Source organism: Grampus griseus, assembly GCF_964374135.1.
Source record: "Grampus griseus genome assembly, chromosome: 12".
NCBI classification, from domain to species: domain Eukaryota; kingdom Metazoa; phylum Chordata; class Mammalia; order Artiodactyla; family Delphinidae; genus Grampus; species Grampus griseus.
Genome location: NC_139006.1, coordinates 47,241,745 through 47,262,559, shown reverse-complemented (window position 1 = coordinate 47,262,559; position 20,815 = coordinate 47,241,745). Strand labels below are relative to the sequence as shown.

Below are 20,815 nucleotides of genomic sequence, written 5' to 3'. Positions count from 1 at the left end.
GACATCAACTCTATCTCTAACATTTATTTTATTTTTAAATAAAATTTGGGATCATATAACAAAGTTAACATTTGTTAAATTTTGATATACAAGTATTTGTTATATTATTCTCCATGCTTTGTTCGTATGTTTGAAATATTTCATATAAAATTGTAGACAACTAGGAAGATGTATTCTTTCAGAGTCAGAAGGAAAAAAGCATCAATATTATAAGTTAAGTTCCAGTCAGGCTAGAATTAGTAAGAGGTTATTTTTCTCTCAGATAATTGGAAATAGGCAAGAATGGTATATGTGTTTATTTGGATACTTTAGACCTTTATTTTAAATATATTTCATTTGAGGGCAGGTGTTAATAAATATGCGTATTTAATAGTGACACTTTTCTTTTTTTTTAAGGTGAAAAGCAAGCAGCTACTCATGTAAGTCTTGATCAAGAATATGACTCTGAATCCTCTCAGCAGTGGCGAGAACTTGAGGAACACGTTGTGGCTGTGGTCAACAGAGGAGTACTTCCATCCAACTTCCACCCCACAGAGTACTGTTTGAACAGTTACTCAGATAACTCAAGATTTCCGCTCACAGTTGTAGAAGGTGATATACTTGAATTTCTTTTTAAAAAATATTTATTTATTTAATTATTTATTTTTATTTATTTATTTTGGCTGTGCTGGGTCTTAGTTGTGGCACACAGGATCTTTAGTTGCAGCATGCGGGATCTTCTTAGTTGTAGCATGCGGACTTCTTAGTTGTGGCATGCATGCGGGATCTAGTTCCCCAACCAGGGATCCAACCTGGACCCCCTGCATTGGGAGCGTGGAGTCTTACCCACTGGACAACCAGGGAAGTCCCTTGAATTTCTATTCATGTTTTTTTTTTCCCCCTGACATCTTTATTGGAGTATAAATGCTTTACAATGTTGTGTTAGTTTCTGCTGTACAACAACGTGAATCAGCTTTTATTTTGTTTACAGTGTATTCAGGATAATGTGGGTTTTTTTGGTTTTTTTCTTTTAATTTAATTAATTAATTTATTTATTTGGGCTGTGTCGGGTCTTTGTTGCCACACGTGGGCTTTCTCTAATTGTGGCGAGCAGGAGCTACTCTTCATTGCCGTGCGTGAGCTTCTCATTGTGGTGGCTTCTCTTGTTGCGGAGCACGGGCTCTAGGCACACGGGCTTCAGTAGCTGTGGTACGTGGGCTCAGTAGTTGTGGGTCGCGGGCTCTAGAGCACAGGCTTAGTAGTTGTGGCGCACGGGCTTAGTTGCTCCGTGGCATGTAGGATCTTCCCGGACCAGGGCTCGAACCTGTGTCACCTGCATTGGCAGGTGGATTCTTAACCACTGCACCACCAGGGAAGCCCTCAAGATAATGTTCTGCATGCCAAATATGACTAGAAGTTGGGGATGCAAAAGTAAATTGAGTACTCATAATGTAGTGAGCTGCATTTATAAAACCATGCAGTGGGGGCTTTAATACAGGAATATGCAATGTGCTTTTGGAATATAGAAGACAGAATGACATTCTTTGGTACAGAGAAATTGGGGAAATCTTCTTGAGAAGGTAATTTAAACTGAATCCTGAATAAATGGACATTTACAAGGTGATAGGCAGAAATGCAGAGCTGTGAAAGCAAGGTGTGTTCAGAGAATTGAAGCATAGGGTGATGTATGGGGTTTATTCAAGTTATTAATTTAGGCCTTTCTTTTATAGAGCCAATAACAGTGGAAGTGGCTTTTAGAAACCCTTTGAAAGTTCCACTTTTGTTGACTGATTTGTCATTGCTCTGGAAGTTTCAACCTAAAGATGTCAGTGGAAAGGAAAATGAAGTTAAAGAACTAGTAAGTTGTTAAAAGGTATTTGTAATAAGCATGTTTCAGTAACAGTCTTAACAGATGCTGTAATAGCATTTCAACTTCTTCTGTTCAGTGAGCTGAAGTTACTCTTTTTTGTTTGTTTGTTTTGTTTTTTGTTTTTGCGGTACGCGGGCCTCTCACTGTTGCGGCCTCTCCTGTTGCGGAGCACAGGCTCCGGATGCGCAGGCTCAGCGGCCATGGCTCATGGGTCTAGCCGCTCCGCGGCATGTGGGATCTTCCCAGACCGGGGCACGAACCTGTGTCCCCTGCATCGGCAGGCGGACTCTCAACCACTGCGCCACCAGGGAAGCCCTGAAGTTACTCTTCTTTTATGCTTATTTTCTCTAGTTACAAAAAGTATGAGATATGCTTATTGAAAATTGAGAGTACAGAAGAAGATAAGGATAGAAGTAAAACTGTTTTGTCTTCTCAGCATTTATTTCTTCCAGTTTTATTGAGATATAACTGACATACAGCATTGTGTAAGTTTAAGGTGTACAGCATAATGATTTGACTTAACATACCTCAAGAAATGGTTATCATAGTAAGTTTACTAGCATCCATCATCTTATATAGATACAAAATTAAAGAAATAGAAAAAAATATTTTTCCTTGTGATGAGAATGCTTAGGATTTTCTCTTAACTTTCTTATATAACATACAACAGTGTTAGTTATATTTATTATGCTGTGCATTACGTTTCTAGTATCTTATCTTACAACTGGAATTTTGTATCTTTTGACTTCTTTCATCCAGTTCCCCCTCTCCCCACTCCCTGCCTCTGATAACCACAAATCAGATCTCTTTTTCTATGAGTTTGTTCATTTGTTTTTTTGTTTTTGAGGTATAATTGACCTACAATGCTATGTTAGTTCCTGATACACAACATAGTGATTTGCTATTTCTGTACATTTTAAAATGATCACCATAATAAGTCTAGTTGTCATCTGTCACCATACAAAGATGTTACAGAGTTATTGACTGTATTCCCCACACTGTACATTTCTTGTGACTCATTTACTTTGCAACTGGAAGTTTGTACCTCTTAATCTCCCTCACCTATTTCCTCCCACCCCACCCCCTGGCAATTACCAGTTTGTTCTCTGTATCTATGACTTTTTGTTTTGTTATGTTTGTTCATTTGTTTTGCTTCTTAGATATCATTGTCTTATCAGTATTTAGAAATAACTACTTTAACACTTTTGTATGCCTTTCTAATCATTTGCATTTGTATGTTTTTTCCTCATATGTGGGAGTCTCATTATGTATGTTGCTTTTTTAATTGTGTATTTATATGCATATTTTGGTATTAAATATATTAATATTTCATTTTTGTATAATATTCCATAACACGAATGGTCTGTAAGCTATTCTACTCTCTCCATTGGTAGTAGTTTTGGAAGTTTTCATTTGTTTACTATTATAATAATTCATTGGTGAAAATTTGAGTACATAGTTTCTTATCCTGATTACTTCTGTAGGAAAAATTCCTAGGCATGAAGTTAGAATATTTTAGGGAATAAATATTTTAATACTCTTGGTTTCCCAAAAGGTCATACGAACAAGCTTTGCACCAGCAGTATATGGGGTTGGGTATCTCATCTTTGCAAGATTAAGTATTCTTATTTATTTAAAAAAATCTCGATTTTATAGGTTAAGAAAAATGCTGTCTTACTATTTTATTTTCCATTTCATTGATTTCTAGTGAAGTTGAAGTTCTTGTTTTTGTATTTCTTCTCTTGTGAATTGTCATAACTTTCATTTACATTTATCTTTTTTCTTATGTATGTCTGTATAATTTCTTTATATATTTAAGATAGTTATTTTTGAGGCAGGAAATTTTGTTACCCAGCTGATTGTAACAGAAATAACTTGGGCAAGTACATTTTTTTACTTAGTTATTTATTTGTTTATTCACCAATATCTATTATGTTACTTATACTTCTTTATACTACCTTGCTATATGCTTTAATAATGTGGTAAAAATTATTTTTAAATTGAGAAATATCCCAATATTTTGGTGCTGATTTATGAAGGGAGAACTTAAAAGAAGATGTCTGTTATACTAACTTTAAACTATTTCTCTTGAAGTGTTTTCATTTTTTTAAAGATTGCTTTATTAAGTCTTAAGTCTTGCTGCTTAAATTCATTGAAGACATTTTGTGATTATTTACACTTATTGTGAATAGTTTTGAAAGATTGAGGTTTCCCGGGCTCTATTCTGACTTGAATTTTAGCAACCTCAGTAATTTTTCTAATGTTTTTTGGATGCCTGGAATACAAATTAGAAGAGTATAAATTGTTCACTCTTGGAAAAGTTTTTTTAAAAGATCTATTAGTTTTTGATGTATGTTAGTCCATTCAAGATGTTAGGTTTTAAAGGAGGTTTATTAAAGTTAAGTGAAAATTGTCATTGTGTATAATGAAGTTGCACTTTTTTCTGTAAATTTCAAACTCTTTGGGTTTCTTCATGAGCTGCTACTGGTGATGGACTAAGATGCTGAACTGGAATTTAGGGAAATGAAATTTTTATTTCTTGTGTCAATTAACTAATTTCATGGTAAAAGTTAAACAGGGTTTATGAGGATTAAGTTTACCCCAGTGTGAGCCAACTTTAGCCCTGCTTTTGGAAGAGACAGGACTTTTTTGCTCTTCCGCACTGCCCTTATTGTCCACGAATCTTATGTATCCTACTTAAGCTGTTATTACTTTTTCCATGTGTAATTGGCCAATTTGGAAAAAGAGGCTGGTCGGAGTAAAAGAAGAAAAAATTTGCTCTTATTGCAAGATTAAATTAAATGGCCATTTTGGCCATTTTTTTTACGATGAGCAACTGAACTTGTATCTCTTGAGGTTTTATCTTCTTGGTGGCTGTGACTTTGAGTAGATCACTTATCTTCTGCAGTTGAATTGGACTGAATGAAATGAAAATAAAATAAATCAAGTGCCTACTACTGCATGACTTTACTGCCGGTGTGAAATCAAAGGACTTTGCATATTGCTTAGCACATGGTGAAAAGCTAATAAATGCTAACTATAACTATTGTTATTGTTCTTAAATATTGATACATAGAAATGTTAATAATCTGCTACTTTATTCCTTAGAATGTATATTTTACATAATTTACTTTTCAGGTAAAAGGTGAACCTGAAATGATTGGAACTGAAGTTGTTTCAGAATTCTTAATTAATAGTGAAGAATCTAAAGTGGTAATTGTTTCATTATTTTTCTGTCAAGTCTTTAAAAGTAAGATGAAAACAAATTTTAAAAATCCATTTATTCAGTTTGTTTTATATTCCAGTTTTCTTAAAAACTAAAATTTGGAATATTAGGAAAGTGGAATTGCACGGGGGGAGATTGGGAAAGTAGGTTTGCAGTGGTCTTTAGTTTGTTAATTTCCTAAGAAGCCTGGTGAAAAAAGTTTTTGCTTTCTTTTTGGGATGAGTATTGTAATTTCATATGATATTTGGTTGACCAGAATATTTTGGCTTTTATTAAAAGTATTGATGAGGATCCAGGCCTATAACTTTTGAATTTAGAAAATTTCTTTTGAAGAAAATGCGTTCTAGTAAGAGAAATCAATTGATAGTTAAGTTTAGGTCATGAGTTTATATTGATATTAAATTATTGATATTATATTGATATTAAATATAAATTCTGCAACATTACAGAATTTAGGTATTGCACTATTTAAGAGACTATGAAAACAGATAATAAGAGTGACTTAAATATCTCCACAGGCAAGGCTAAAGCTCTTTCCCCATCACATAGGGGAGCTGCATATTCTGGGAGTTGTTTATAATCTTGGCACTATTCAGGGCTCCATGACAGTAGATGGCATTGGTGCTCTTCCTGGATGTCACACAGGTAAAGCTATAGAAACTAATAATTAAATCTCCATAGAATAAAATGAAAAATGAGGTATTTTAAAAATAAGTTTAATGTACATTTAATAAGGCATTTAATCAAATGAAAGAATGGATAATTTGGATTATTTTTAACTCTGCCATTGCTTCAAAAATAAAACAACTTTATTCCCTTCTGACGTATTTTTGATAATCCTTTGGTTCTACCCTATGTATTTTTCTTTTTTGTTATTGATCCAAATTTAGTAAATTCTAACTAAATATATTCTAACCATTGGTTGAGATATCTGCTGCCAGTACAAAAAAACATTGTCTTAATATATTCTATTTTTTGAATATGAAAACTAAAGACCAGTGTTTTCATATCATTGGATGTGAAACACCTTAAATTCTGTCATCTGTTTTGTAAAAAGAGTAGGATTTAGAGTTAAGCTGATATTCTTGGTGTCCCAGATGATAAGTTTTACAAAGTTTTGAAGAGTAAAACTACTAGATATATATGTTTAACATGGTTTGCCTTTTTTTTTGCCCTTTAATTTTCAGGGAACCCTTCTTATATTACCTTGTAATTGTTATTTGAGTTTAAGTTGACAAGATGCTAGAGAGAGAGTTTACTATAAAATCTATCACTTCTCTCTCTTAATTTTAGTAGCTAAGTCTTTTTTTTTTTTTTTTGCGGTACGCGGGCCTCTCACTGCTGTGGCCTCTCCCGCTGCGGAGCACAGGCTCCGGACGCACAGGCCCAGCGGCCATGGCCCACGGGCCCAGCCGCTCCGTGGCACGTGAGATCCTCCCGGACCAGGGCACGAACCCGCGTCCCCCGCATCGGCAGGCGGACTCCCAACCACTGCGCCACCAGGGAAGCCCCTTATTATTTTTTTTAACAAATTATTGTCATTGGCAGACTTGAATTTAGCATTTACAAAAGCTGATTATATTGGGAAATCCTTTGGGAACACTTGGAAAATTTGTTGGTGCTTTTAACCTTCAGTTGGATATTTCTACTTGCCTGCATATCTAGGATAATTCAATAAAACATTTTTTTAAAAAGTATACAGAAGTGGAATGAATCCGTAAGAATTCAAAAATTATAAGGAAAAAATTGATACTAAAGTTGAGTATGGTGTTTATGCATTTTAGTACTATTTGTGTAATTGACACTAAAGTTGAGTATGGCGTTTATGCATTTTAGTACTATATGTGTAATTCTTGTTGAAAAGCACCAGACAAGATTCTTTTATAAATAATCTTGCTAATTTTTGAATATTTTAAGTAAGTAAACTGAGTGTTAAAAACTTTTTGAAGCTTCTTTCCTTTCCCACTGTACCTACCTAGGATTTTAATCGAGTACCACAAAGTTACGGTTGTCAATAAATTATAGCTAATTGCTTCATTTAAGGTACCGAATATATGCATTAATAAATATTTTATGACAGTGGGAGGAGAACCTGAATTAACTATTAAATTGCATCTTATAGCAGAATTTTTATGAAGTTTTAGTGTAGTTCTATTTACTATGTAAAATGCTAATAGGGAGCTGGGTCAGATGAGGTATGGGAAATGCTACATTGTGTGTCTGGTCTGGGAGTATCACATTGATCTTCAGCACATTAAAGACTCTAAGTATTCCTGCAGGAAATAAAGTTGTACACCCTGGCTTTTTTCACACCTACATGCAATGTGTGGAAGCTTTTGAGGAAAATCTCACATGATTATTAAGTGAGTTTAATTTTGAGAAAGCTACCTATACTATCTTTAATTTTCTTTGTGCATTCTATTAAGAAGATGTAGTTATTTATAATCCAGAAATAATTCAAATTAGTATATATATACTGAATATGAGTAGCTGTTCTGTCAGATAGCTCTTTTTGGTTAATAGCCATTATGGTTAAATGTAGGTTTCAAAAACTTCCTATTTAGTAGTCCTTCTGTAAAGTAAGTAAATCCTAATAAAATGAGAAATTAAGCAGCATACAATAGGTGTTGTTAAGCATGGAAATAAAATGTGCTTAATTCTTTGATTAACCATGATAATTAGTAATTGTCTAGAATTTTTCTAGAAATAATCTGAAACATACAGTATTCATATATTCAGGCTAAATTGATGTCAGTTAACATACCAAATTATTTTAGGGCATTGATTGTTTTTTATTTCAGGAAAGCATTCCTTGAGTATGTCAGTCCGAGGGAGACAGGATTTAGAAATTCAAGGTCCTCGACTTAACAACACAAAAGAAGAGAAAACATCTATTAAATATGGTCCTGATCGACGTCTAGATCCCATAATCACTGAGGAAATGCCACTGTTGGAGGTATTTCACTTTTTAAAATTGCATACACTTAATAATTTATCTGTAAGGTGAGGATGATATTTTGGGTAGGTTAATTTTAGACTTTGGTATTATTGATAGATTGAAATGCACTTTTAAATTCTTGGGGACTTCCCTGGCGGTCCAGTGGTTGAGACTCTGCGCTTCCACTGTGGGGTTGTGGGGGGTGTGGGTTCGGTCCCTGGTCTGGGAGCTGGGATCCCGTGTGCTGTGTGGTGCAGCCAAAAAAAAGCTGATGCTGAACAGATGTAATTTACAAAGATAAGATAATCATGCAAATTAGCATTAAGGCACAGCCAGGTTGTAAGATACAATCCTCAAAATACTAATGGAAGTTGAGAAAAACCTTCTGAAAGAACACTTTGGTTGTTATTTAAATCAATGGCTCTTTCTGGGTAGGATATAAAAATAACAGGAGTTAATTCTTGTAAAAAATTTAAGCAATATAGATAATTTTTATATGAATAAAACCAATATTCCCTTCACTTTCTTTGTATCCCACCCTGTCATACTTTCGTGCCATCTTTTAGTTGCAAAAGATAGAAACTGATGCTGGGTAGCATAACCCGCCTCCCCCCCACCAATATTATTTAGTTTGAAGGATTTTGGAATATCTCATGGAAACTAAAGTATCACAGAACAGTAGGTCTCAAGGAAGAATAAGGACTCAGCAGCTCCAGGGAATTCGTAAAGCCTTTAGAAAGCATTACTTTTGATATGACTTCAGTCTTACAACTTCTGGTCTTTGTGCCACTTCATTACAAATCTAGGAAAGAACTATGGCCCACCTTGAGTCAGGTGTTTACCTGAAAGGCAGGCCAGTGGCACAGCCATGAAGTATAAGTGTGAACACTGGAAAGAGGGCCTTCCTCCTGCATCCTCATGTTTCCCTAGTAGGGGAGTTAGAAGCTTAGTCATTCACCTTCAGAAAGCGCCAGTGATTCCAAACAGATGTTTCTCTTTTCAGACCTTTCGTTTTACACTTATATATATTTTTAATAATCATACTGCACATTTTATCCTGTGACTTGCTTTTTGTCTTTAACAACAAAACTTGGGCTTTGTTCACAATCAGTAAAATTCTTTTTTAACAGCTAGATAAGGTGTTCCTTTATTCAGATACATTATAATGTACTTTAATCATTTATGTATTGATGGGTGTGGTTCTAGTTTTTCATCATTACTGACAGTTCTGCAGTAAGCATTATTATTATATACATATTTTGTTCATGTTCTAGATTAGACTAGACTTTTAGAAATGGAATTGTTGGGTCAATCATGCAATATACTATAAAATTACCTTCAGCAAGGCTGTAGGAATTGACACTTTTCCTTCAGAATGAGAGTGCCCGTTGCTTCATGTCTGTGCCATAATGGATACTATCAGGTTTTTTTTTTTTTTTTAACTTCTGCAAATCAAAATGGCATTTCTTTGATAACTGATAGGTTAGTCAATCTTCATTTTTTTGGTCTGTATGGTTTGTTTCTTCTGTAAGTCCATATGATACCCTTTAATTGGGTTACTTCCTTTTTCTCATTGGATGATTTTATGGGTACTAATCCTGTAGTGGTGGGGTAGGTAACATGCTCATGGAAACGGTGATGTGTGTGTGTTAAGGGAAAGGTATTGTTGAGCTGCATGTATTCTGCCCAGATTTTACACTTGCTTAATTATGTTGCATTTAAAGAGTTGTGTAGGGCAAATAAAAGACTCATTAAAGACTGATGGCAGTGCCAGTTTCTGGTTGATAAATATTTGCACATACTTTAACTTTGATTTGGTGTCTTTCATCACTTAAAGATTTTTAACTTCTATTAAATCATTCTTAACTGATAGTCCTTTACTTGGTTGCTTCTAAGTTTTATATTTACTTACAGAGACTTCCCTAGTCAAAACTTTTATAGTTTTATTGTTTAGTGTCTTTGCTTTGAAATCCAAGGGAATATACTCTCTGAATGTCAGGGGGTAGGGATCAAACTTTGTTTCTAGTCCCAATTACCATTAATTGAATATTGGCAACTTATTATGGCATCTTCCTAATATACTAATATCCTGAAAGTATGTTATGCAGATGATACCTATTCTCCTTGACATTTCTTCTTCTGTTTTTGTGTCATTTCCATACTCTTGCTTTATCATCTTTTTTTAATTTGGCAAGCCGAGGCCTGCTCATAATTTTTTTCTTACACTTGTGCCACTTTTGTCCAAGTTTGTCAAGTTCCCACAATAATACAATAATGAAAATTGGCATTTTTATTACAATTGCATTGCTATAGCTAGGAGTTTTGAGACTGAAGATGAAATGAGTTGGGATCCAAATGTTATTTTAGGGCTATTCAATACCATTGTAGTTTAGAAGTTACTAACTAATGAACATTTTGCTTAGGATTGTATATGTAAGAATTTGCTAGAGCTTACTTGCAAAAGGGGAGATTCTGACCTCTCTGGTTTAAGTTTTGAGATAAATCAGTAGAGAATACCAAAATACTCAGTTTTTATAGATTCTCCTAGCTTATGGTTTTTATTATACCACATTAGTTAAATGTTCTTCAATTATTAAGACTGTTAAATGTGCCAATGGTTTTTAAGTGCAGTGCTTCTCAGGCACACATTGTTAAGGATAGAGCTTAGCTTTTCAGCTTCTGTCTAAGCCCATCTCTAATTATATGATCTTGGAAAGTTTCTTCACTTATAAAATGAGGGAAGTTGAACCAGTTGATGTTTGACTTTAAGTTCTGTTTAACTCAACAGTCTTTAAATTTACATTCATCTTGTTTTCGATATTGCTGGTTCTGTCCTTAACTTTGCCTCTTGCATACCGTAGCGTTTTTGTTTTGTTTTTAAAATTTTATTGTTATAGATGCAGTTCTCCCTGAAGAGGGTGTTTTAGAGCAGAGGACCTCTTGTTCTACATAATACAGCAACTGGTGTTTGGTTGATTAAACAAAAAAGCTTGTAAAGTGAATAACCAAAAAAACCATAATAAATCCATACCCTAAACATTTTACCTTAATTGAAAACATACGAATATCCATTTATTTACTATTTTGGGGGTGTGTGTTTAGGTTAGAGACCTTTTCTATGAGTTCTTTGTGTTGGTTTGGGTTTCCTAATATGAGTTTCATTTCATCTTTCATGCATTCTTCCACATCCATAAGTTGACATTTTAAGTGTCCAGTTTTGGTTTCTTCAGAGTGAGAAGCTAAAGGAAATTGTCAAGTAATCTAAGTACAGTATATGTCTAGATTTTATCTGCAGATAAAAGTTGTACTTTAAGGTATAAAAGAGGGTGGGTTTAGTAGAAAACCAAAAGCTACTAATGTTCAGTTCCGTAAACATCACTTAGTATTTTCTATTGAAATACTAGAGAATTTGGTTAATCCAACAGACATGGTATGATGGAAGTCAGTTAAGAGACCTTATATTATACTTGGATGAACAGTAGTATACATTAATATTAGTAAAAATCATAGAATATTCCCATTCCTAATATCTTATGTCAGAAATATTTTGTAGAGTTTGAAGTGTTTAAGGGAGTAGTGAAAGAAGTAATCAATCTACAGCATCTGATGAAATAGTCTCTAACAGTATATATTTATCAAAACAAGATTGAGGATGAAAATTAGAGAAACTCATTGAGAAAATATAGTTAAAGTGTCATGTGTTAACTCTAATGTGTATAGCATACTGAAAGCAAACAGTGAACTATGAGCTGTATCTACTTAGAAATATTTTGTATTTAAGTTCTGTTGGAGAAAAAATGGTATCATTCCAAAACTTTTTCTTCACTTACTAATTTTTAACATTTTGTTAGGATAAATTTTAACATAGAATAGCAGAAAGAAGAGCAGGCCCCTTCAGGTTCTCACTGCATAGGCAGTAAGTTGTGTACATGTAGTTTATTCAACCAGACTTGTCTGTCACTTGTGTCCAGTCACTTGCTGTTACAGATAAAACCACAATAAATAACCTTATGCATATCAGTTTTATACATTATGTATATGCATATCACACATACATCTTTAGGATAAATTAGTAGAAGTCACACTCCTGGTTCTTGGTCTTATTTTCCATTAAAATTTGAAGCTGTCCAAAACACCACCTGTTTAAAAGGACTTTTAGGGACTTCCCTGGTGGTCCAGTGGTTAAGAATCTGTTTGCAGTGCAGGGGACGTGGGTTCAATCCCTGGTTGGGGAACTAAGATTCCCACATGCCATGGGGCAGCTAAACCCGCGCACCCCAACTACTGAGCCTGTGCGCCGCAGCCAAGAGTCCACATGCTGCAATGAAAAGATCCTGCGTGCCACAATTAAGACCCAATCTAGCTGCCCCCGCCCAAAAAATAAATAAAATAAAGGACTTTCAGCAACAGTGCATTTGAAGTAAAGGCTAGATACACTGGTTCTCCTTAGAGTCAACATAGTGTATTTAGTAAAACCTTTATTCTGAAGGTATATTACACAGTATCCTACAAGTGGTGTATCACTGGTCTTATTCCATCACCCTTCCCATTCTACCAGTGCTGTAGCCTTATTGATGGTATCTGGGTATTGGTGTGTGTTTTAGTGTGTCTTTACAGTACTCTGTTTCACTTGTTACTCATGCAGTTGTTTTTGATATAACAACTCAAAATTGATATTCCCTCACAAATTTTAGCTTATTTGACTAAGCTTATTTGATACTAGCTAATTAGTACATCATCAGTGTCTTCAGTATAATGCTATACTTGGTTTATTTTTTCCCATCTTCTTAATCTGTGTTTTGGATTTCTGCCTTAATCCCTTATTTTCTCATGTCCATTTTTAAAGCTTCTGATTTCCCCAAATTTTATCTGATTCCTTAAGAATATGGCCATAATGAAGTCCTATTCAAACTAAGATTAAAAGACAGATACTTCCACTGGACTTTGTTTTTTGTTTGTTTGTTTGTTTTTTTGCGGTACATGGGCCTCTCACTGATGTGGCCTCTCCCGTTGCGGAGCACAGGCTCCGGACGCGCAGGCTCAGCAGCCATGGCTCACGGGCCTAGCTGCTCCGCGGCATGTGGGATCTTCCCGGACCGGGGCACGAACCCGTGTCCCCTACATCAGCAGGCGGACTCTCAACCACTGCACCACCAGGGAAGCCTCCACCGGACTTTCATAACTCCTTTGGGACAGCCAGCTGTAACTTTAATCCTCATACTGTTACCTTTATATTCTTCCTTTCTTAGATGCTGTCAGAGTACTTCTGACATTTATTCTTCTGGATCTTTTAAATGCAGATGACTTACTGGATGATTTTGTTAGCCCGTATTTCCATCTCTTATCTGAAATCCTGAGGCCAGGCATGTGTTGGAAGTCAATTTTTTTTTTTTTAATTTTTAGAAATTGTGCATGTACATGTGTGTTTTTATCTAAAGCGTTATGTGACCCCTGTTGGGTTTGTGGCAGCACCTGGTAATCAAGCACATTAATGTGGCTTGAGTGAACCACATGAATATCACACTAAATGGAAAAGGCTATAAAGAACCTCCATTTGTCAGATCAGGTTTTCCTTCCACACAGCTTACTGAAAGCCTGAGGATATTCGAAGATACCGGCTTTTTAAATTATACGTATGGAATCACGCATCTATATGCTTTTCCCTTTTAAGACTTATTGTGCCTCTTTTCATTTTAATGATGTATAAATAGATAGTTGAGCTACTTTTTAAGTTGACAATGTTAAGAGTTTTTCAGCTGATAATTGTTCATGTGACCATGCTAAATTACTTATAGCTTCTCTTGTCCATAATCTACACAGTTGTGAAAGTTTTGCCGGTGGCCCTGTAGTTATTGACACTGTACCTTTAATTCATAACTCTGAAATCTGCTACTGAGTAACACTGGTCTCTGTCTCATCCTCTTTTTTAAAATGGAGTTCTTAATACCACATACCCAGGGAGATATCAAAGAGAATTAATAAAATACTTGTAAACCTGTAGTAAAGAAATACAGCATCTTAAAGTGTTATTAATTAGAGGTTCAGAATTTTTAACAGACAATATAATAATATTTTTTCCCTCCAATGCAGGTGTTCTTTATACATTTTCCTACAGGGCTTCTCTGTGGAGAAATCCGAAAAGCATATGTAGAATTTGTCAATGTCAGCAAATGTCCTCTTACTGGATTGAAGGTTGTTTCTAAACGTCCAGAGTTCTTTACTTTTGGTGGTAACACAGCTGTTCTAACACCACTAAGTCCCTCAGCTTCTGAGAACTGTAGTGCTTACAAGACTGTTGTGACAGATTCTACCTCTGTGTGTACAGCACTCATATCATCAGCTTCTTCTGTAGACTTTGGCATTGGCATAGGAAGTCAGCCAGAGGTGATTCCTGTTCCCCTTCCTGACACTGTTCTTCTACCTGGAGCTTCAGTTCAGCTACCAATGTGGTTACGTGGGCCAGATGAAGAAGGTGTCCATGAAATTAACTTTTTGTTTTACTATGAAAGTGTTAAAAAGCAGCCTAAAATACGGTGAGTATTATAAAACTTTTTAGGTTTAACCTCTGCGTCTAATATATATAGATATATATACACCCATTCAAATAAACATTTTGATATTTGTTAACATATGTCATAGTTTACTAAGAAATTACTCCCTTCCAAATTATGCATGAAGTTTGTATCTGAGGTTGTCCCTAATCTAATTGTAAGTTCTAAGCAGCCAAAAGTGGAAAAAATTAAGCTACATTAATCTTTTTCATGCTTCTTTCTATAAACTTCATGATTCTTCGATACAACTAAGTACTATGGCCAACGTTATCACATAATAATGAAATTCACAGGTATCATGTATTAAAACAGGGTGTCATTTGTATATGAAGACAACTTGCCTACAGTCATCCTTTTTAAAGAAAATTACTCTGTTTTCCTTTTCCTTTTCCCTAGTGCCCTCCCCTGCCTCCCAAAATGTATGTATTTGCAGAGCACATGATTTAGGTGGTGTTATGGGCATCACTGAAGAAATCAAACCTAGCTGGCTTATACAAGGATCTGTAGCCTGTAGCACAATAGAGTATTTTATGATAATGCCATTGTCATTTTTACAAAATTAACCGGGAATAATTGTGCTACATTTTAAAATTTAATAAAATATCTTGTAAGGCTTACTATGAGAACCAAAAGATATAATATTTGTAAGGACAGGTACATTTTAGGTCCTCGGTAAATGTTAATTCCCCTTAAGAAGATGATAGAGAGTTCTCTGGCCAAAGCAATCCATTAAGACTTTGTAGAATGTAGTAGTGGTAAAATGAGCTTCCAAAGAAAGTAAAGATTTCAGAATTTGGATCAAAGGGGATAGGCAAGAGAGTAGTGGGTATTCCCGGAAGTAACTGTATATATGAATGAAAATTTCCAACTTGGGAAATACGAACTGCATATAGTTAGTTTGGCTACAGTATAAAATGTATAAAGGGGGAATAAAGGTGGAATTGTAAAGCTCTATTGTGGAGAGCCTTAGATGCCAGGTGAAAGTTTGGCATTTACTTGGTAGGCATTCAGTCATTAACTTTGGAACTACTATCAGAAGAGGTATAATCAAGACATGACTATATGATGATTATTTTCATGTACTATACTGTGGCTGAGTTTGATGAGCAGGGAAAAAAGGAGACTAATAGTTTTCTTCCAAACTGAGAATAAAGAATTGAACTAATGTTAGGCTAACTAGATAATTTTACCTTATTGTATCTGTCTTGGTTTTTTTAGAGTATAAATTGTCCTGAGGGTGAATAGGTTTTAAAAAGCTTTATTTGGAATTAGAGAATCATAACATTGGGAGAGAGTCTTAGATTAAATTTGTGATTTTTACTTCTTTAGTCACAGAATATTAAGACACACGGCAGTCATTTGTACCAGTCGATCTTTGAATGTGCGAGCCACTGTCTGCAGAAGTAATTCTCTTGAAGATGAGGAGGGCAGAGGAGGCAATATGCTAGTCTTTGTGGATGTGGAAAATACCAATACCGTAAGCTGGTTTAAAACTAAATTTTGTCTTTAATTATATTTTAAGTGTATCCTTTGTTTTTCGTAATGATTTTTTTTTCCTTCACAAGACAGCATAAGCTAGGAATTTAGGGATGTTCATATAGAATGGAATGTAAAAACATGTTAATTCTCAATTTGCTTCGTAATTTTATCCCTCAGTACTTCAAATAAAAGGATCTAGTGGTATTGGGCTTCCCTGGTGGCGCTGTGGTTGAGAGTCCCCCTGCCGATGCAGGGGACATGGGTTCGTGCCCCGGTCCGGGAGGATCCCACATGCCGCGGAGCGGCTGGGCCCGTGAGCCATGGCCGCTGAGCCTGCGCGTCCAGAGCCTGTGCTCCGCAACGGGAGAGGCCACAACAGTGAGAGGCCCGCATAACGCAAAAAAAAAAAAAAAAAAAAAAAGGATCTAGTGGTATTAGTGGTATTAATATGATATATAATCATATGGTATATGGCCGTATACCAGTAATTCAACCCAAAAAAGATCTCATAAAGTGCTTTCTAGTCTCACCATTGAGGATGTGTTTTTTTTTTTTAAATGGGTAATTTTTTTGTTTATTGGTACTCATAAACGAACCAGCCAACTGGTAGTATTATGATGTGGACAAATTAAAACATCTTTCTACAAATACTAGACTGGTGGAAAAAATTAGGGGTTGTAGTAAAGTAGCAAAAAGGGGTAGAGGAAATCAGTGAAGCACATTGTAGCTTAACCCTTCACCTTAACAACTGAGGTTCTTAACAAGTAAAGCCTCCCCATCCCAGAAAATATGAATAATCCTTCATTACACATCTTTGTACTTTTGCTCCCTATTTTTGAGGTTAGGTTCTAGATCCTAAAGATATCCAAAAAATAGTATTATAACCTAGTTATCTATAGCCGCCTGTCATCTTTTATCATGATGTCCGTAGAAGCCAATGCTTGTGAAACCTCTTTGAGTAGACACCAATCATACACCCCCAAATTGACACAAAAGGTACAATGAAAAGCAGCTTGTCAAGGCAGAGAGATACGTAATTGTAAAAGAAAACTTCTAGGTAAGTAATAACAGTCATAGCTCAAATTAAGATTGAATAATACAGCCATCGTTAGAAATCTTCAGGCTGTGTGTTCAGGGAGTAATTTGGGAATAAATCCATGATTTGCTGTTGGGAATTGAAATACTTAGCAGTTTGCTGTATTATGTTATAGCTTTCCCCGGCAGTTTCCAAGGTGGCCTCCAAATCACTGACAGGAGAATTTTGCTAGAACTGGATCTGGGGCTGCAGGAATTCCTCAACATAGTTGTTGAATTGATTGTTCCAAGTCTGGTTATTCCAAGCTTGGGGGCACCAGGTCTGACTGTTCCAGCTCTGGTTGCTCCAGGACTGACTATTCCAGCTCTGGTTGCTCCAAGTTGGGTTATCCCAGGTCTGGTTACCCCACGTGGGCAGGTTTCCGGAAGAGTTCACCAGGCATCCTTGGTGGTAGGAATAGAAGCCTGGGTATTCTGTAGTTGCTGGGCCCTGAGTCACAATGTTGCTATTCCTCAGCCAGTTGTTTTCTGCCACCTCTTACATTTCATTCTCTGGTTCTGGAACCAGGTCTTAACCTGTTTGTAGCTAAGGTTCAGGATGTTGGAAAGTTCTTGCATTTGCTGGAGGCTGAGGTATTTCTGCCTCTGAAATCTGTCATTGAGCACACACAGCTGCGACTGAGAGAACACGGTTCTGGTCTTCTGCTTCTTGACCAGGACCTTCTCTTCCTTCTTCTCTGTGCTCTTGTCTGCAGCCGTGGCTATTAGTTTTACTCTGGGGCTTGTGGGAGAATCAGGACTGTCCTGAATAAGCAGATCCATGGAGAAGGAAGGAAGAGGAGAGACAGTCTCCATGTCGTGGGTCTCAGCAGATGACATTTGCAAGGACATAATTTTCTTCAGGCCCGTAAATCTCAGGCATTGGTGAAGATTCCCTAGAATTGGATGCTTTGGGGCCACGCAGGCTTTGGGGACAAGCTGGGTCCACACTCATGTTGTTGAATTGAAGGAGAGGGAGAAAACCAAAGAGCTAGATAGATGGTAGGAAAAGTCCAGGCTTAAGAATCTAGGTAGAAGAGCTTAGAGAAAGGTGAAGATCTCCAGGTGTAAAAGTATTAAAAACATGGGATGAAGGGAAGTCACCTGTATGATAACGGAAGCCTACCAGCCCAATGTAGGAAAATGACGAGGATGTGAGGAAAATGACGAGGATGTGTTTTGATGTGCTTAAATTTACAAAGTTCTGTTAGGATTTCACATTCAGTATTAACTTGATAACCCCTTACTTATACATTTCCAGCAGTACCATTTCCTTTATATAAAGCATTTTAAACATTTTATCTTTCCTGTTTATGTACTCTAAATATCAAAATGAATATTCTTCAAGAAGGAACTGTGATCTTATTAAAGTAGAATCTTAGCTTCATATTGATTCAGTTTAGATACCTGTTTGAAATGTTACTTATTATTTCTGTCATGTCTTTTAGCTTCATAAATTTGTATGGTCACTTCATTTTAGGACATTTAAGGTCAATGTGCTGATACTTCGGTGATCTTCCCAAAAAACCAATATTTGTAAGAGTAAGAACATTTGAATAATTTCAAATTAGCTCCTTTTCAGGAGAATAAAAAATATATGCAATTTAAATAATTTTATGTACATTGACTGTATATTGGTATTCTGTTCTTTGTTGCTTTTTGCCTTAACAGGAATGTGAGAGAAAGATCAGAAGAAATAAAAGTGCTATGGTTTTGATTAAAAATTGGCAGCAAATAATTTTTGATATATTAAATAACTCATTATAATAGATTCTAATAACTGAATGCCTTTCAATATTTAAAACTTTGCCACTGGGAGTATATTATAATTAAATCTATTTTGTGAATAAGATGATGACTTACGTGTTTTAAGAATGTTTATAGAGGGATTTAAATAATTTACATTTCTGAAATGTATTGTTAATTTATTTCAAAATAAAAATTTCATCTTATGTTAATTGATACTGACTTTGGTAGCAGTGTCATTCTCATTAGAGTATTCTACGTTAGTGCTCCTAAATCTTGAATGACTCTTTTATTTCCTTTTGATAGAGTGAAGCAGGTGTTAAGGAATTCCATATAGTACAAGTATCAAGTAGTAGCAAACACTGGAAGTTACAGAAATCTGTAAATCTCTCTGAAAACAAAGGTTTGTGCCTTTTTCCCTCTTCATAATAAATTCTGATACCTTCCTTCGTTGATTTTATTTTTTTCAGAACAGTACCAGAATGTCATAAGATTATTGGTGCCTTTCTTTTTTTTAACTCATTTAAATATCCGTATATACTTTGCTATAATTATATCATATATTACATTATATCAAAGTCCTTTTTTTTAACATCTTTATTGGAGTATAATTGCTTTACAACGGTGTGTTAGTTTCTGCTGTATAACAAAGTGAATCTGCTATACGTATACATATATCGCCATATCTCCTCCCTCTTGCGTCTCCCTCCCACCCTCCTTATCCCACCCCTCCAGGTGGTCACAAAGCACCGAGCTGATCTCCCTGTGCTATGCGGCTGCTTCCCACTAGCTATCTGTTTTACATTTGGTAGTGTATCTATGTCCATGCCACTCTCTCACTTCATCCCAGCTTACCCTTCCCTATCCCCGTGTCCTCAAGTCCATTCTCTATGTCTGCATCTTTAATCCTGTTCTGCCCCTAGGTTCTTCACAACCATTTATTTGGTTTTTTTAAGATTCCATATATATGTATTAACATATGTTATTTGTTTTTCTCTTTCTGATTTACTTCACTCTGTATGAGAGTCTCTAGGTCCATCCACCTCACTACAAATAACTCAATTTCGTTTCTTTTTATGGCTGAGTAATATTCCATTGTATATATTGCCACACCGTCCTTATCCATTCATCTGTCGATGGACACTTAGGTTGCTTCCATGTCCTGGCTATTGTAAATAGAGCTGCAATGAACATTGTGGTACATGGCTTTTTATGGTTTTCTCAGGGTATATGCCCAGTAGTGGGATTGCTGGGTCATATGGTAGTTCTATTTTTAGTTTTTTAAGGAACTTCCATACTGTTCTCCACAGTGGCTGTATCAATTTACATTCCCACCGGCAGTGTAAGAGTGTTCCCTTTTCTCCACGCCCTCTCCAGCATTTATTGTTTGTAGATATTTTTATGATGGCCATGCTGACTGGTGTGAGGTGATACCTCATTGTAGTTTTGATTTGCATTTCTCTAATGATTAGTGATGTTGAGCATCCTTTCATGTGTTTGTTGGCAATCTGTATATCTTCTTTGGAGAAATGTCTATTTAGGTCTTCTGCCCATTTTTGGATTGGGTGGGTTGTTTGTTGTTTTGATATTGAGCTGCATGAGCTACTTGTATATTTTGGAGATTAATCCTTTGTCAGTTGGCTTCATTTGCAAATATTTTCTCCCATTCTGAGGGTTGTCTTTTGGTCTTGTTTATGGTTTTGTTTGCTGTGCAAAAGCTTTTAAGTTTCATTAGGTTCCATTTGTTTATTTTTGTTTTTATTTCCATTTCTCTACGAGGTTGGACAAAAAGGATCTTGCTGTGATTTATGTCATAGAGTGTTCTGCCTATGTTTTCCTCTAAGACTTTTATAGTGTCTGGCTTTACATATAGGTCTTTAATCCATTTTGAGTTTATTTTGTGTATGGTGTTAGGGAGTGTTCTAATTTCATTCTTTTACATGTAGCTGTCC

General features: G+C 35.6%; 1 protein-coding gene and 1 pseudogene across 5 annotated transcripts in view; one reads left to right on the top strand and one right to left on the bottom strand.

Moving 5' to 3' along the window:
• The window catches only part of TRAPPC8 (trafficking protein particle complex subunit 8), a 91,359-nt gene that overhangs the window by 46,749 nt on the left and 23,795 nt on the right, over nt 1-20,815 (top strand). For 2 of the 4 annotated variants that reach the window (XM_082667727.1, XM_082667728.1), the window contains 8 exons: nt 397-591; nt 1,710-1,837; nt 4,988-5,062; nt 5,594-5,720; nt 7,877-8,031; nt 14,104-14,546; nt 15,894-16,041; nt 19,170-19,266. In XM_082667727.1, coding sequence (XP_082523853.1) covers nt 397-591; nt 1,710-1,837; nt 4,988-5,062; nt 5,594-5,720; nt 7,877-8,031; nt 14,104-14,546; nt 15,894-16,041; nt 19,170-19,266 — 1,368 coding nt within the window. Of the gene's footprint in view, nt 1-396; nt 592-1,709; nt 1,838-4,987; nt 5,063-5,593; nt 5,721-7,876; nt 8,032-14,103; nt 14,547-15,893; nt 16,042-19,169; nt 19,267-20,815 lie in introns of those variants that run through there. The other 2 variants (XM_082667729.1, XM_082667730.1) reach the window with 2 other exon arrangements.
• LOC309830972 (homeobox protein NANOG-like) lies at nt 17,152-18,072 on the bottom strand (annotated as a pseudogene). The gene has a single exon. The product of its transcript is annotated as a homeobox protein NANOG-like (transcript).